The following is a 17,954-nucleotide window of genomic DNA, read 5'->3' on the forward strand; positions in this document are numbered from 1 at the left end:
ATCAATGACAGGAAGATTCCAACAGTCTCATCTCCTGACTGATGTTCTCTGCATTTCACCAAAACTGCTTTAATTAACAAAATCCAATGGAGTATTTGATAATATACCAGTCTGTCATACATCACTTCTGTAGTACAACTGCTGTTTTTTTCCTTAGGTGAACTGAGCTCCCAAGTAAAGCTCAATAGTGCTAAACATTTTTTAATTGACCTGGTGATTTTTTTCAAGTAAGTCCACTATGATAAATTTGACTTTAAGCCTTATAAGAGAAGCACTGGGCCCTAAGGTGTCAAAGGAATAAAATGCTTCACAGGAATCTAGAAGTCACATGAAAAAGCATGTCCATACTTGTGATACTTAAGACCAAATGAAATGGCTGTCAATAAATCTTATCTGCGAGACTGACTGTAGAACACATACCTTTAAATGAATCTCAATCTCTAGAGGAATTCCAATTGTAAAACAAGTTATTTGGCTTATGAAGTAACAACTGTTATGAAGTCAAATTTATAGTTAGTGACCAGCGGTACAGTTTGCAACAATGCAAATAAAATAGCTTCAAGCAGGGGGCATAATGAAAATTCAGAGCAGTGAGCAGAAAATCTTGTTGTTTTAGCTGAAAATCACAGTTTATGGAAGAGGGGTCGATGCAGGCACATATGAATTAAAAAGCCTCAAGGCATGTGCTGACAGAAGAAATATGAATATATGATAATAATTTAGGCCTATTTTCCTTTAGCTATATTAAGTGCCTTTTTTGAGTGTTCGTTTTAGTTCTTTGAATTCAGGAAGCTGAGGGATTCTCACCACAACAACTTTTGACCTTTCTGTAGCAGGCCTAAAATGCTGATGATGCAAGCATGATCTGTAAGCAGAACATGAAAGCTAGTTTGTGTCTTTAAAGAAGTTGGATACAAAGAAACAAGTTATTATTTCAGTCATGGTATATTTTCAAGTGTTCAGAAAAAAAAGAAAAGAAAAAAGCCTAAATGTAATATTCTGTGACTAGAATTAAAAAAATAACTGAGGGAGTGTGGGGATATTATCCAAAGGCAGTGTACAGTTAAACCCTTCTGAATAATAATAAATAAATAAAAATAATAATATTATATTCTGTGTATAACATAAAATAATGATAAGAAACTTGCATTTTAGCAGACTGTTTAATGTATATAAGCAGTAGTATACTTGTTGTGTTATTGGCTTGTAGGTCTGTATAAATGGATCCACATGAAAATCACGCCCATTTTTCACGAAACGAAACTTCTGAGACGTTAAGCTCACTTACGTTAGCTCTTCCTCAACAGATACTTTCATATTGTGTGGACGAACGTGATCAGATCTGACTGAGAGACTGACTGAGGGTCACATACATGATGCTGATACGCCACGGTGACTTGTGTCCTCTTCTGTGAAAACGCACACCTGCGCTAGGTAAGACACAAACCTGAGAGTAATCTTGCCTTTATAATGTGTGTCAGTTTAGCTTTAGCATGTCACATGAGAAGACACCAAACTGCAAATTTCTCTTGACTTGGCATTAATGTCATATATCAGATAATCTATACTGCTAAAATAACACTCGCACAGACTCTTCATTATTATAAGTAAACTTGTCTGAGCATAATTCTTGTTAGCTCGGATCATGTCAACGTCAGTATTGCGTTGTCTTGTTTGTTTCGGGCTATTAGTTGTGCAATTTTACTGATAAAATTTTGGCTTATTATGCACAAATAGTAAAGGTAAGTTGTCGATTAGATGCGAGACGTATACGTTTTGTTTGTTTAGTAGATTAGAGGATGGTTTTGAAATACAGGTTCGCCATTCAGACAAGTCATAGCCTGATCATATTGCCTATAATGTTAAAGGAGCAGCTTATCATATGTAGATAATATATTTATAAGCATATACCCATATGCGCATGGTGATTACAATCGTTATATATATATTATTATTATTGTTTCATTTTGTGGTGGATTTCTTCTTGCTCGCACTACATTTAATTTACAGTGACTTGAGCGACAGCGGCCTCTATTGGGCGATTTGCCAACATGTAGAAGAGGGCCGTTGGACAAAAATTCACAAATTTATGTTTCATGTTGTAATTTCACAATTACATGGTCTGTTTTATTAACACATTTATATATTAATTTAGGTGAAATTTCCATATTTATTTCTTTATGTTTGTATTAATGCATGTAGTTTTATTAGTTCTTTATTAGATCATTGTGTTAGCAGCAGAGCAAAAGGTTGTGGGTTTAATTCCTGGTAAAAAAAAAAAAATAAATGTTTAGCCAGAATACACTGTAAGTCGCTTTGGATAAAAGTGTCTGCTAAATGCATAAATATAAATGTAAATGTAAACTGAAGTACGATATACTCTTTGGAACATTCTTAAATCAATGTAGAGAACATTATTTCAGGTTGTTCATGTCAGTTCCTGTGCTGCTGTCAGTAAAGAAAGAAAAACAGGAAATGTAATTATTAAGCCATTCTCAAATTCATAGTATTTCTTTTAATCTTTCTTCATGTTTCATTTGTACATTACAACTTTTGACGGGATATTATTTTGTTAAATTAGAAAAATGCAAAGCATTTTAACTAGTGACTTCTGAAATTCAGAAACAATTGTGTGTTGTAGGCATTTAATAGTAATAATAATTATTATTGTCATAAATATATATTAAATGGATCACTGCACTTAGATGAAGTGTAGGCTGTTTTCTTTCTTTCCCATGATTCCCACAGTCTGTGTTTACTAAATTCACTTCTATATGGTGAACTTTGACTTATATGCAAATGGAAATTGAAAGCACTGTGGAGTTCTGAGAAGTCATGTGACCACATATGTATTATTATTATATTGTGGAATAGTGGGTAAAAAAACCCCTTACTTCATACTTGTGCTCTTTGCAGACATTAACGGAGAATGCAGTGTCCTGAGTGCAGTTATGTGTCTTTGGAAAAGGCACCAAACTTCTGCAGTCAGTGTGGCTGTAAGCTGACATGTCAATCAAATGAGAACGCAGCAGGTGGGTGCTTTAGTCTTTATAGATCTTATCATTTTTGATTGTTATTTCAATTGTTACTTACTATTGTTTTTTTCCCTATTCTAAATACTTATTAATACATATTTTTATTCATACATTTTATTTCATTGAAGTTTCACAAAATGATAAAGAAATTATTTAATATAAAATGACATGTACTTTGACATTTAGACAGGACATTTAACATGTAGTGTATATATATATGTATATATATATATATATATATATATATATATATATATATATATATATATATATATATATATATATATATATATATATATATATATATATATATATATAAAACATCTTACACAATATGCAGTGGGGAGTATAGCTCCATCTCAGATCATTTGTGGTTTAGTAGTTTTACTCCATATACTAAACTATAACTATATATATTTTTATATTTAGAATAAAACAAAAAGTAATCAAAAGTTTAAGTGAATCATTTTCAGATTAATTTGTTTGTGAAATCGTTCATACGCAGGTTTCAGGAACAAATTTGTGCACATGCTTAGTGAATGAGACCCAATGTGCGTTTGGTGTGTGACCTTTGTTTTTTGTTTATCAGACATGCCACAAGACAAGTTTCAAACATCCTCAAACATTCCACAGTGTACCGATGCAGAAATGACTGATATCGGACATGAATCAGAAGCATTGGATTACCAGAATGCCAATTTATCCCCAAAACGACAAAATGAAGATATAATCCCTATCCCAAAGAAAAAGGTGCTGGACAATGAAATTAAATAGTCCTGGATGTTTTTTTTTTTCTTTTCTTTTCTTTTCGTTTTTTTTTTTGTATGTGTGTGTAATACTCATTTTGAAATTCTGTAGTAATTCATAATGCAATTGTTTTCATGCTTCGACAGAAAAGAAAGAAGAAGAAGAAGACGAAAGCAGGTGGTGCAGAGGGCCCTTCGTCTCTGACCTCAGATCTCTCTGATATATCGCTGACTGTAAAAGAAAAGAAAATGGAGGAAGACCAATCTTCTGACAGTGATGGCTCTTACTGCACTGTAGATGACATCACTAAACTGGCTGAATCATCCTCTCATCTGAGCCCAGAAACTGAAACTGCTGAGCTAAAACAACACGTTGTTTCTGCTTTACCCATAGATGCTGCTGTAAGTCAGTCTGATAATCAGCCTAATAGTAGCAAAGAGAGTTGTGTAGCACCTGAAATGACAGAAACATCTCAGTTGCAATTGACCCAAGAGCAGATCAGCATTAGTACTGATAAGGCTTCTCCAGCAGTGACCATGGAAGCAAATCAGAAAGGTGAAGAGGATAAAGTAATATCGAAGAATAAAGGACAAAAGAGTTTGTCCAAAAGAAAACAAACTTATTTAGATCAAGATGGTGATATGGACCAGAATGCAAACATAAAGAGCAGCACAGGAAATCAAAGGGAGACAGATGATCATGATGTGGGGGCACAAAACAACCACAGCTCCAGTGGCGATTCTTCAGTGAAGGATGAGGAGAGTGAGAAACAGCTATCTACTCATGCAGACCAGAAAATTACAGCATCTGAGAAGCAAAATAAAAGTGAGGAAGCAGAAACAAGTGAAGGCATACATCATGTCTCATCTGCTACAACAAAAAAGTATGTAAATCTTTTTATGTGTTTTGTTAAATGCTTCTTCTTTTTTTAAATCATGCTTCTCATATAATTTTTATTGAAATGTCAATACATACTTTAACTTTACAGAAATCAAAATAAGACACCGCAGAATTCATCACAGGGCATGGTGTTTGGCCCACAGAATAAATCTAAGGTAAACAAATATTAAAATTATGTTAATATTGTTAATAAAGTAAAACAAATAATACATTTTACCTACTTTGTAAATTTGGTAGCTGGATTAGAGCTAAAGCTTAGGGCAGGGCAGGCAGACATATGCTTTATTAGCTAACTCCTTAACAATCTCAGATAGGCCATAGTTGGGGGTGGTGTTGGCGCAGTGGATAAGACACATGCCTTTGGTGTGAGAGATCTGCGCTCAAATCCACTGTGTGACACCAGTGTTTCCCTGAGCAAGACACTTAACCCCTAGTTGCTCCAGCGATATAGCAATTGTAAGTCGCTTTGGATAAAAGTGTCAGCTAAATGAATAAATGTAAACTGTATTTGATGAGCATTTATTTTTATGTTTATTTAGAAGAATCACGATTCCAGTGTCGATTCTTCAGTGAAGGTTGAGCAGAAGCCGCAGTCTGCTTGTGCAGGCCAGAAGAAAACAGCAACTGAAAAACAAAATAAAAGTGGGGAAGCTGAAACCAGTAAAGGCATTCAGCATGTCTCATCTCCTAAAACAAAAAAGTAAGCAAATGTTTTTATGTATTTTGATAAATGCTTGTTATGTTTTTGTTTTTAAAAATATTTTTTTATGTAATTGTAATTGAAATGTCAATACATACATTAACTTCACAGAAATCAGAATCAGGAACCGCAGAATTCATCACAGGACATGTTGTTAGGCCCACAGAATAAATCTAAGGTAAACCAAAATTAAATGTAAATATTTATTAGCAATGTCAAACGATTAATCACAATTAATTGCATCCAAAATAAAAGTTTTTTTTTTATATATATAATATTTGTATGTATGCTGTTTATATTTATGATGTATATATAAATACACGCATGCATATATTTCTGAAAAATTTTGTTTTATATTAAATATATTTATTTATAATATACATGAATGAATATAAACATAAACATATAAATATATATTTTTAAAGTATATTTTGTGTGTTTATTTATATATACATAATAAATATTATATACACACATATTATGCAAACAAAAACTGGAAGCAATTAATCACCATTAATCGTTTTTTAAACACTAATATTTATATAGAATTATGAATACAATTATTGTTAATAAATTGAAATAAATAATAAATCTTACCTACTTGTGATAGTCACAATGAATCTGTGATTTATGCATTTTCTGAAATTTGCCTTTCTTTCTTTCTTTCTTTTCACAAGTATGGGTGTAAATTTGGGATCTGTAATTAGAGATAAATAAAGCTTAAGCCTGTCAGACTTGTTTTATCTCAGATAGCCCAAAAATTGGTCATAAGGACATGGAGTTGAAAGTTGACCATTTCTGTTAATGTTGCATTTAGAAGAATCACAGTTCCAGTGGAGCTTCACCAATGAACGCTGAGCACGGTCCGAAGCAGCAGCAGTCTGATCATGGAAAGAAAGGTTCTGCTATGGACCAGAAACAGAAAGAAAGTGATGATACAGAAAGTCAGTGTGTCACGCTCCAAAAAAGGTATGCTGAATTATGTGATGAAAGTACTTTTTGGACACAGTTTTTTTCCCTCTGTAATATTATTGAATAAATATTTTTTAATTGCAGAAATCCAGCATCAAATCAGCATATAAGTTCCAGTGACAAGCTCACCATTTACTTTCATGCGGTCCTGTCAAAACACTTCAAGTTTAAGCCAGATGAGGATTATATTTTTATAAGAGCTGGTGCTCACATTGGTAACTGGGAAAAAGATCTAGTTGAACTGTTTGTGACACGGTTAGTAAAGAATTTCTGAACCAGATATTTATTATTCTTTGCTGAAACCAGTTATTTAAGAATAATTTGATTTTTAGGGATCTTGGAGAGCATGGATTTCTTGTTGAAGGGAAATTTGTATGCAAAAAAACTGATGCTGCATCTGTGTCCATCCCCTACAAGTATGTTGTGTATAAAGCAAAAAAGCAGCAGTATGAATTACGTTATGAATACATCTACAAATTGGATTCAGATGAAACCACCAACAGATGTCTGTTTGTTAAATCACATCTCCTAAATGATGAAGGTAGGTGAAGCTCTTCAGAAGTCTATATTTAACTTTTATTTACACACTTTTTGGAGACTGAATTTGTTCTTTTGGTGTATTGCAGCGGAATGGCATCAGTATGATGATATCATCTGTGCAGAACCATCTAATAATATGTTTGAATGGATCAGAAAAGCTGTTTGGCCTGATCATAAGAAAGGTGTACTCCAGGGGAGACAAATAGCTGGTACAGTCATGCTGGAAACTATCTTTGACCTCCTGAGAAGCTGGAGCAAAATGAACCTCAGCAACTTTTTTAGTCAACTCAGACAGTTTTTTGAGGTCTATGGAAACCCTTTTGTGTTTGAAAAGACACATACGAAATGGTACTCACTCGAATACAGTGAAAAAGATGTAAGTAAACCATATGTGACTCATCACATATTAAATATATTCATACATTACAAGACTAGTTCCTCCAAAAACATATATTCTGTTATTATGCATAAACACCACAAAAGCGCTGAATTATAAAAACGGGTAGATATGAATTGGTCTACTCTAAGGTGGCGTTAGCCAGGGAGTAAAAACTGTTCTTGTGCCTGGATGTTCTAGTGCACAGAGATCTGTAGCATCCCATGTTTACCTAGATTTAAGAGCTATGGTGAAAGGAAAAAAATTCTTATTAATTTTGTCCTTTTCCTCACAAAAATCTTCATTCTGAATATATAGCACATATGCCAAATTGAGTACTTTTATGATATTTCTATGGTACTTTTTTATCTTCCTTTTTTAACTTTACAATCACGGTTAATATAAAGAAAAGGCTACTTTGTAATATTATTTTATGCTATATTGCACTTTTGTGTTTTACTGAAGAAAGAAGTTCATATACATTTAAAGTTAAAAACATAAACTTGAGTACATAAAGACAGAATCTATACTTTTTGAGGAACTAAGCCTTTAAAAGTATCTAGTGCTCAAATGCAAATGTCTACTGTACATGAAATCTAACATCGTCTCATTTTTATTTTGTCAGGTGAGAAAGCTTCTGAAGCAGTTCATGCTGGAGCGAGTGACTCCCGAGTTACAGAAAGACAACGAAGAAAAGAGTGAATTCATCAAGGAGCCACTGAAGGCTGGCCTTATTATGCTCTATGTATGGCACCAGTATCGTTTAGAATTAGACAAGGGAACACTTTCTCGTCTTTGCACTGCCCTGTGCCTGCCAAGATTGCCTAAAGATAAATTCCTATCTTTCTGGACAGACATAACGGAATCATTCTTAGCAATAGAAAAGTGAGTATAGTTATCTTGGTTATAAGTAAGTAAATTATAGAGATGTATCACTTCTGGAATAAAATTAATGAACTGAAAATTTTGTGACCGGACCAAGGCTGCATGCTCTGAGAGATTGTCGCATCAAATAAACTGTAGAACATGGTACATTTAAGAATACAAACTTAAATGAGATACAAACTAAAAAAGAACTAAATTATCAATCAGTTATATAACAAAAAAATAAATAATTCTGCCTCAAAAATATTTTTTTATACAGATTTACATACAAATTACAGTTCAAATTAAGAAATGCATTTTAAATGCAAAGAAATTCTTTAACATTATATAAGCTTCACTTTTCTTTTTTTAAAGAAATCTATCAACTAAAAATGTAAATTCCCCCATTCCCAACTATGGACTTATTTTTTTCCCCATTTTATACAAAATTAGAGGTTCAGCATAATGATAATGCTTTTGTTTTTTCTATGCAGTGACTGCATACTGCGTTGAAGGGATAGTTCACCCAAAAATTTGAATGTTATCATAAATTACTCAACTTCATTTCATTCCAAATCTGTATGAAAACAAAAGAAGGGTGAATAAAGAATGAAAAAAAAAAAATATATATATATGTGTGTATATATATATATATGTGTATATATATATATATATATATATATATATATATATATATATATATATATATATATATATATTTGGATAAAATATCCCTTCAAATGTACTATAAAAGTAGTCTTTGTGTGCTCCACTCCAATTTAGACGGCCACTAGTATTATTAAAGTGTTTCTCTTTACAAATTGCCAAAATTATTTTTCAACAGCATGGCACAGGCATCAGCACTAATGCAGTTTATAAAATTCTCAGAGCATTGGTTTAATATACAGAGAACATACTTGAATCCAGCTTGTTTTGAGAAAAGCATTAGTATTTAAAAGCTTCTAATTACTTATGATTTGCTCTTCAGCTTGTCTGACATGGTGAAGGAACTGATCAACAAAGTGAGAGCAGAGGACATGCCCAAATGGATCATTGTAATTCCACTACTGCACCTTCTCAATGGCACTTCAAAACCATTTGAGCCAGTGTCTACTAAGATCAACTCACAAAATGTGATGAGCTGGGCTGGACTTCAGGGACTCAAATCAGCTAATATAACTTCCACCAGATCCCAGGACAGAAGGTACTTAATTTGTCTGTAGGTTTTAAATGCAATTCTAGATTAGATCCTGTCAGTGTCAAACTTCTGAACCCACTTTAATTTATGAGCATATTAATACATGATTAATATATCATTGATGTCTGTTGAATCCCTCCATTTAAGGGCAATGCTCAATCTCATGAAGACCCATGCATATTTGGTGGAGGTGGACAAACTGCTGGCACGGTCTTGGATGTATCTGATGACAGTAGATGAGTTGGTCGAGTGCAGCTCTATCATCCAAGCAGAGCTCCTAGACATTCTACAGCTTTTCACCATCAAATGCCCCACTGACATAAACTACTTAACATCCACAGTGAGTATCAAGCCATCACAACAAATAACCATATATGTACAAACCAGAACAGATTACATTAACTTGCTGTATATCTTTGGCAAAGAAAAGGATCTGCAACTCTGAAAATGTTGCTGTTTGAATTGTCCATTTTTTTTTAATTATATTTTTATCTTAGAGTGTAGCAGAGATTCTGGCACACATTCAAAGTAACTTGCTCGAAACAAAATACAGGTAAAGTTCACTAAAATACATTAGATTTCCATTAAATTAGATTTTATTGCCTTGGGGGCCCATGGCAAAAATGCAAGATAAAATAAAGAAGAAGAAAATCTGATCCAAACAAATACGATGGCTAACTGGCTTTCATTACTGTTGTAGCTGTCCAAATGAGGATTATGGCATTCAGTGCATACAAACAACTTGCAAACTTCTACAAAAGATCTGTGATCTAGTTCATTACTTCAGCTATGGACACAACTTCACTGATATTCCTGTTGCTTGCATGAACCTTGTTGCCTCTGTATCAGAATTTGCCCAGGTATTCCATTCTGAAATCATAACATATTTATTTTAAAGTACTGATTAAAGCCAATGGTCATTCAGAATTCAATGTGACAAATGATATTTTTCATTCTTTAAGACATCACAACAAGCAGACAGTTTTTCTGAGAAGGTACTTGCGTTACTCAATGAGGCCAAGCAAACTGTCAGAGCATGGAGCACGCACACCTTAAAAGGTAGACTTTTGAACAGAAGTTATTTGACGTGTGCCAACTTCACAACAGAAATTGAGGTAAGCAGGACAATTTACTTTAACAATTTAATTTAATAATTTACTGCAATTATTGTTATTTCTTTTGTGTTCTTTTTGACAGATTTGGAATAACATTATAGCCATAAATTTTGTGAGTAAGGACTTTACTAAAGAATGGAGAGAGACATTTACAACAGACTTTGAGGGGAAATATCAACAGGTATTAATTACACGGTTCCAGTATACATGTTTAGTTGGGTTGGAAAATAGTCCACTATTTTACATATTTTATTACAAAAATACTAATCTTTCAATTTCATTAACTGAATCCATTAACTAAATATCTTCATTATTCCACTGGTGTGCAGGGAACACTGTACTAATTTTATTTTATTTTTTTTACTTTTTTTTTAGGAAGATCAACTGGATCAAATCCAGGTTTATTGTTCAAAGATTGAGGAACTTAATGGCTCCCATCCTTATTTGGTGGGTAGTGTCGAGAAGTGTGCTCTCCAGGCTGTTACCACAATATGCCAGGTAAAGTACTTTCACTTCATTCTCACTGGCTTGTTCACTGCTGGCTTGAAATGCTTAGTGCTAGGGATTATGACCAAAATAGATTGTATAATATATATAGTCCTGTGTGTGTGTGTGTGTGTGTGTGTGTGTGTGTGTGTGAGTGTGCATTGAAAGGTATAGTTCAACCAAAAATGATAATTTGCTTATTCCTATAATTAGGTAGTTTCAAACAATTTTCTCTCTTTGTGGAAAACATATAAGGGACAATGTACAGTTATCCTTATTACATGGGTGTGCAAAACATATATACCACAAATATGGAATATTTAAGTGGAAATCGTCTAAAAATCCTACTTGTGTAGGATTTCCTAAGCATTCCACAAGGGAAAAAAATCCATTACAATATACAAAACAATCAGCCATGGCAACAAGACCACTGCAACAATTTTAGAACTTAAGTCCTCCAATTTCCTTTTCAGTAAAGTCAGTAAATTAAGATGCAGATGACAGCTGTTGTGCTTGAATGAAACAAGACCTCTGAACATCTGACCTCTTACCACTGCAAATGACCAATCAGAATCAAGTACTGTACAAGTATTGAGCTGCACAATTTTAATGCACATTCTAAAACCAGGGAACTTGACGCGAAGTGGAATAAGTGGTGACAATGTTAATTTTGGTTTCATAAGTAAAAATAAAAATTTATTTGATGTTAGACTTTTCTGTTCTTTGTCATTTTCAGTGTTTAAGCAATACATTGTTTAAACTACAACAGTTATTAGGGTAGCTTTTGTGTGGTATTGAATATGGGAAGTGTCCACTTACTGTGCAGACTTTTTTTAACAGACTAAATCCGAGGGGAAACTTTTTGAGAAATTGAATGAATATCGGATAAATTGGAAATTTGGAAAGCTTGTGTCTACCATCATCCTTAAGTCGTGGCCAAAAGATGACAAAGGAAACTATCTGGAGGAAGAAGAAGTTGTTCTCAAACATCTTCTGGGATGGACAGCAGCTAAGAATGTCTTTCAGCTTCATGGTAATTATATGGTTATTATAATTATATGGTTGCTGTGTTTACCAATAATGAGACAGAAACAGCATGTTGTTATTTATTTATTTGTTCTGCAGGTGCTGATGAAAAATTGATTGATCAGCTTTCTGACGAGGCTAGAGAGAAATTTGCCATGGCAACCTCATTATTCTCTAACATTTTAAATCAAGTTGTGACTGGGAAAATAGCAATAAAGCTACTTAATCACATACTGCAAAAGAGGAATGCTTTCTTTGAGCTGCTTAATTTAGGTAAAACACCTAACATATAAGATTTGATCCTTTTATTATACTATAATTTGATGAGTCATTACCCTACTGTTTTTACAGACTGTTTTTGTGAGAATGAAAAATACAAGGACACCATTGTCATGAGGAGACTTCTTCAGTCTAGACAAGAGGAGGTTAAGTCTATAAATCATGAGAGAGCACTGGTGGATGCTCTTATTACAATGAGCCGCAATCTGCAAGAGCATGTGATGGGTATAGTATATGCTAGATTATCTGCTGAGCTTCTGAGAATGACAGATTGCTTTCATAAAGATCAAAATAACAGAACGTTTTTGTTTTAATATAAAATTTGTTCTGTTTTACAGTTGATTTTGAAGGGTTGGAAGAAAAACTGAATATTGACATTGATGAGATGGACTTGGACAAGTTCATGGAAATTTGTTCAATAAATCAGATTCCTTCTGAAATGTCAGTGGTTACCTACTTTGAGCTAGATGATGATGTTCGATCTATGGCAGAGGTTCTAAACAGCTATAAAGACAGCTACATTTTCAAATTGTGCTGGGTGAAACAGGCCGCAGTGTTTGCAAAGAACTTTAAAGATGATGGAATAATCTCTTCAGAGGAGGAATTGGTTATTACACTAGAAGATCTTCATAGTGAAATATTTGAACCATGTTATGATGCCTACAATAACATATACACAAGGCTTAAAAATGGTAGCATAACATTTGAAGAAGTTGATGTAACTTTCAAAGCCTACAAGGGAAAATATGATGAGCTGGAAGCGGAAGTTGCAATTATATGCAAACTGGATCACAGTGATGACCATTGCTGGGTCCAGGCAAGAATCCAGCAGATCGAGCAGTACCATGAGCTTCATCTGGCAGTAGAGTCAGCTCAGGTGGTCATGATGGTCAAACAAACACTCGGCCTACGAGGAGACTTTCAAGTTTTGGAGAAGTTGCTTGTTACTGTAAGTCATCAAATTTTTACCATTATGTTTCCTGTTGCCAAATAAATGCATTTTTAATAAGAAATAAAGCATGCAGTAACCAATTAGGCTTTCTTCCTTTCAGACACACTTGGAATTTAAACAGGAGCGTCTCGAAAGCATTGACAATGAGTTGATGCAGGCAAAAACTGTGCTCGTGGACATCACAGAGGCCCGTAGACTGTGCCTTAGGGAGCTTGGCCTCAGAAAGAATTTTGTAATTTGGGTTAAAGAGGCTCTAGAAGGTAAATAATAAGTGTTTGTGTTGGTAATTGAATGTGATTTCTTAATTCTTAAGCTGTTTTATAAGCAAATGTTATTCATTTTTATTACTTCAGACATCAATGAGTTGAAAGTCTTTGTGGATTTGGCTTCCATCTCTGCTGGAGAGAATGATTTGGATGTGGATCGCGTAGCCTGTTTTCATGATGCAGTTCTTGGCTACTCCTCAGTGTTCTATGATTTGAAGCCAGATGCTGGCTTCAAGCACTTTAAAGAAATGCTGAAGAAACTTTGGAAGGCACTTGACAATGATCCAAACCTCCCCAAAAAATTGGTAAGAATATCTGCTATCTTAACTAACTAAAGGATGATATAGGAATTTTCATGTTCAGCATAATTTTCTCCGTTTCAGTGTGACTCTGCAAGACACATAGAATGGTTGAAAACAGTCAAGGACAGTCACGGGTCAGTGGAGCTGTCATCTCTATCTCTGGCATCGGCTATCAACACAAAAGGCATCTACATGATCAGTGCACAAAATCAAAAAAAGGTTTGTTATTAACTGTTTGAGTTAAAATAAATGTAGCACCGAGGGTACGCACAGATATTTTGATATATATTTTAAAGCACCTTTACATAAGACAGTAATATCGTGCTTTATCTAAAGATGACGGGGCATTATGCAAGTGTGTTAAAAAATATGATGACTTGTTAAGGCGATTCAGAACTGACTCTCTCTTTTGAGAGACAATATGCAGATTGTTTTCATTTATGGATAGCTACATTATAAATTGCAAAAGAGATACAGTACAGACCAAAAATTTGGACACACCTTCTCATTCAAAGAGTTTTCTTTATTTTCATGACTATGAAAATTGTAGATTCACACAGAAGGCATCAAAACTATGAATTAACACATGTGTAATTATATATGGAATTATATACATAACAAAAAAGTGTGAAACAACTGAAAATATGTCATATTCTAAGTTCTTCAAAGTAGCCACCTTTTGCTTTGATTACTGCTTTGCACACTCTTGGCATTCTCTTGATGAGCTTCAAGAGATAGTCACCTGAAATGGTCTTCCAACAGTCTTGAAGGAGTCCCCCGAGAGATGCTTAGCACTTGTTGGCCCTTTTGCCTTCAGTCTGCGGTCCAGCTTAGAGCTGTAATCGGGCCTTAAAAGTTAGGCCCGACAGGACCCGAGCCCGACAGGTTTCGGCCCGAGCCCGACAAGTACATTTTGATTGACAGCTTTTTTAAAGCCCGAACCCGTTTACAGCCCGACATTATTCAAATGTGCGCACGCACACAGCTCTTTTGCCTTTTGTCAACAATGAGTAATTTATTCATGTTTTAACATAATTTACTCATAACTAACGTAGACTAGACCACTTGGAAGTTGGAATAAAGAAATAAAATAAGTCCTCTGTGACATCGTAACATCTCAGCTTTCTAGACATAGGCTCATTTAACCTATAAATAGACCAACGCACCAATAAAAACGAGTCATTAAAATTTCTTTAAATTAAGATAAATTTTAAATTAAGATGGGTATTTGGCAATAACGAAATTAAGATAAAGGCTCCGCCGGATTTGCTTTATTTAATAAAAGAATAATGCCAACATTAGCGTAAATACTCTGTCAACATTATGCATTTAAGACTCGATGAATATTTAGTTATCATTTGAAAAACCTTTACTCACAGAGATTAGGCTAGGTCTACATGTTTTTGTGGAGGAAAATGATTGAATCCAATGTAGATGTCTTCAACGCGTTCCTGCGCTCACTGATGGTACGTCATTATTCACTCATTATTCTCATTATAAGCATGGTCAAAACTTTTCCACACCTCAGAGTTTGCTTTAGTTGCTGGTGCAACCAAAACGTAATCACCAGAGGCAAGCCTCCGTTACACCTGCTCAGCATTCATTTTCGCATTTTTCTCGCGCTAATCGAAACACATCACATGACCGCTCGTTTACCTCGCAAACCGGAGCGCAAGCCCGAGCCCGGCCCAAGCCCGCGTAAAATGATAGTAATTAAGCCCGAGCCCGACCGAACCTGTCGGGTCCCGACGGGTCCCATCTGGTTCGGGCAAAGATCTTCAGCTCTAGTCCAGCTCACCCCTAAACCATCTCGATTGGGTTCAGGCGCATCTGGCGCAGCACCCCATCACTCTCCTTCTTGGTCAAATAGTTCTTGATGCCTTCAGTGTGACTCTACAATTTTCATAGTCATGAAAAAAAAGAAAACTCTTTGAATGTGAAGGTGTGTCCAAACTTTTGGTCTGTACTGTATATTTCAAAAACCCATATGACCTGCTCTTGAAGAAATATCAGACATTGTGTATTGCTTTTTTCAGTTGTGTTTGGAAAATATTCTGAAGCTACATATTATGGAAGAACATGATGAGGGCTGTGAAAAGCGTATTTATTCTCTGGAAGACCTCAGAGATCTTCAAAATAAATTGATGCTAATGTCTGGCAAAGGAGATCAGGGCCAGTGTGAAGTCGATCAGTTTGCAGAGGTGACTTTTTACCTTTTAGATGTTTTTATATTTCACCATGAGTGCTATAATTATCCCCAGATTAACTTCCTTCCTTTTTCCAGGTTTTTGCCAGTGTACAAAGGTTGGGCTCTGTATTCATTGATTTGTTTGTTGCTGGAAATCCACTGTTCAGACACTGGGAAGCAAACATAAACTGTTATAGTAAAGAAGCATGTATTATTTTGGACTTCAATTTAGGGAATGTTGTCAGTGTTGTCATGGTGGAAGGCGATGTCACAGAACAGCTGCCAGAAGTCTGTAAGAAAATGGAGAGCTGCTTATGCTTCTGGAAAGATTTTATGGACAAGCAGAGATCTCAACATTATTACTTAAACTATTACACTGCGGAACAGGTAGTCTACCTGTGCCATCAGCTAGCCCAGGGCAATTTTGCTGCAATGGAAGATCAAGTTCTTATGATGCTCTCCTTTATCAAACCAAATTGCACCACTTCAGATTTGAGACAGGCTTGGCACAGGCTTCAGTATGAAGTAATTAAGAAGGGTCCTGAGCAAAATGAGGACTTAGACTTTCAAACCTTTATGGAAGTCCCCAGTATGATGGAGAATGAAAGTATTGGGGAGCCAAGCCCATTGATTGATGACCTGGCAAGCCAGTTGGGGGATGCTGTTGGGTCAAAAAAGCTAGATGTGATTTGGAATGCTTACATGCGGAACATGCACAATTTTCTGCCAGACTCCCTTAATGTCAAAAGACTTGGATATCTTCTTGAGATTTTGGCCAACAGCCCCAGCGAACACGAGGCTGATTCATCACGGATTGAGAGAACAAAGTACATTCAGAGAGAACTTCCAAATGGAATCACTACTGGAAAACCAAATTTAATCATCTGCCCTTCTGAAGAAATTCTGACATCTTGTATTTCAATTTACATGAGCAGCAAGGGTCAGCCTCTACCAACCTATGATGAAGTACTCCTCTGTAGTGCTTCCACTTCTTATGAAGAAGTGGAACTTTTCCTCAGGCGCTGTCTTTCTGCTGGCTACAGGGGAAAGAAGATATACACAATGGTTTATGTGGACCAACTTACCTATGAAGTCAGCTACAAAGTGGAACAATTCTTTCAGCATCAAAGTGCACGGAGCAGAAATGATTACAGACTTGTGATGGTCTGCAGCTCTAACAGAGAACATGCATACCTTCCATCAGCTTTTAGTCAATTTAGATTGCACTTGATTCCCCAAGAACCAGTTGTCAGTATTCAGCAATACCTTTTTAGGCATTTTACAGTTCCAGCTGACATATCCAGTGCTGCTGCTGTGTTCAAAGACAGACAGTGTGTGGGAGTTGTATCCTCCGAAAGATCAGGAGTTGGTGAGTATATATTCAAGTAATGGATTTAAATTGTCTAGTTTTCAGAATTTGTGTCCGTTAAATAAAGTACCCTACTTGTGATTATAATTATTTTTGTTAGAAGTATAAGATGCTACATGTAAATGACATCGGTGTTCTGCATTCTAGGAAAATCACTTTACATTAAACGAATGTATGAGAATTTGAATATGACCCAGAAGCCTTCACAGCTGAAGTGCATCAGGTTAATTGAGCCAAGAGTTGATGAAAATGTCATACTTCAGTCCTTGCTCAACTGCCCCAAGAAAAAGCTTTCAGTCTATCATTTTGATGTCACCACCATGGTAACTACCTGATTTAGATTTTTTTCAATATTTATTTTTTTATTTTTTATTTTTTAAATAGGAAAAACTATTAATGCTATTTTCAATGTTGTTTATATACTTACAGGTAAAGAAAGGACTTCATGAATTTCTTTTCAGGCTGCTGATCCTTGGATGCCTTATGGACTCAGAAGGAAACATGTGGAAAAGCAGTAATAAGCACTTGTATGTCATTGAGATACTAAGACCTGGGATATCCCAAAATGATCGAAGAGCTGTAAGTAAACTCATTAAATCACTTAGGAATTGTTGTCATTAATTAGAGAAATGCCTCATA

At 35.0% G+C, this 17,954-nt stretch overlaps 1 protein-coding gene across 6 annotated transcripts in view; it reads left to right on the plus strand.

Moving 5' to 3' along the window:
- Positions 1-1,237: 1,237 nt before the first annotated feature.
- Positions 1,238-17,954, plus strand: part of LOC113047109 (E3 ubiquitin-protein ligase rnf213-alpha-like) — a 114,530-nt gene continuing 97,813 nt past the window's right edge. For 5 of the 6 annotated variants that reach the window (XM_026208384.1, XM_026208385.1, XM_026208387.1 and 2 more), the window contains exons 1-30: positions 1,238-1,434; positions 2,917-3,032; positions 3,625-3,785; positions 3,929-4,665; positions 4,771-4,837; positions 5,222-5,382; positions 5,494-5,560; positions 6,200-6,351; positions 6,439-6,609; positions 6,687-6,895; positions 6,981-7,270; positions 7,896-8,155; positions 9,123-9,338; positions 9,480-9,672; positions 9,830-9,885; positions 10,033-10,192; positions 10,295-10,447; positions 10,530-10,628; positions 10,823-10,945; positions 11,774-11,966; positions 12,059-12,232; positions 12,311-12,463; positions 12,577-13,187; positions 13,291-13,450; positions 13,544-13,761; positions 13,840-13,977; positions 15,795-15,959; positions 16,043-17,315; positions 17,463-17,638; positions 17,745-17,894. In XM_026208384.1, the coding sequence (XP_026064169.1) occupies positions 2,930-3,032; positions 3,625-3,785; positions 3,929-4,665; positions 4,771-4,837; positions 5,222-5,382; positions 5,494-5,560; positions 6,200-6,351; positions 6,439-6,609; positions 6,687-6,895; positions 6,981-7,270; positions 7,896-8,155; positions 9,123-9,338; positions 9,480-9,672; positions 9,830-9,885; positions 10,033-10,192; positions 10,295-10,447; positions 10,530-10,628; positions 10,823-10,945; positions 11,774-11,966; positions 12,059-12,232; positions 12,311-12,463; positions 12,577-13,187; positions 13,291-13,450; positions 13,544-13,761; positions 13,840-13,977; positions 15,795-15,959; positions 16,043-17,315; positions 17,463-17,638; positions 17,745-17,894 (6,789 nt within the window). In that variant the 5' untranslated portion in view covers positions 1,238-1,434; positions 2,917-2,929. The remainder of the gene's footprint in view (positions 1,435-2,916; positions 3,033-3,624; positions 3,786-3,928; positions 4,666-4,770; positions 4,838-5,221; positions 5,383-5,493; positions 5,561-6,199; positions 6,352-6,438; positions 6,610-6,686; positions 6,896-6,980; positions 7,271-7,895; positions 8,156-9,122; positions 9,339-9,479; positions 9,673-9,829; positions 9,886-10,032; positions 10,193-10,294; positions 10,448-10,529; positions 10,629-10,822; positions 10,946-11,773; positions 11,967-12,058; positions 12,233-12,310; positions 12,464-12,576; positions 13,188-13,290; positions 13,451-13,543; positions 13,762-13,839; positions 13,978-15,794; positions 15,960-16,042; positions 17,316-17,462; positions 17,639-17,744; positions 17,895-17,954) is intronic. The other variant, XM_026208386.1, reaches the window with a different exon arrangement.

The sequence above is a fragment of the Carassius auratus genome, chromosome 28, assembly GCF_003368295.1.
Source record: "Carassius auratus strain Wakin chromosome 28, ASM336829v1, whole genome shotgun sequence".
In the NCBI taxonomy this organism is placed as follows: Eukaryota; Metazoa; Chordata; class Actinopteri; order Cypriniformes; family Cyprinidae; genus Carassius; species Carassius auratus.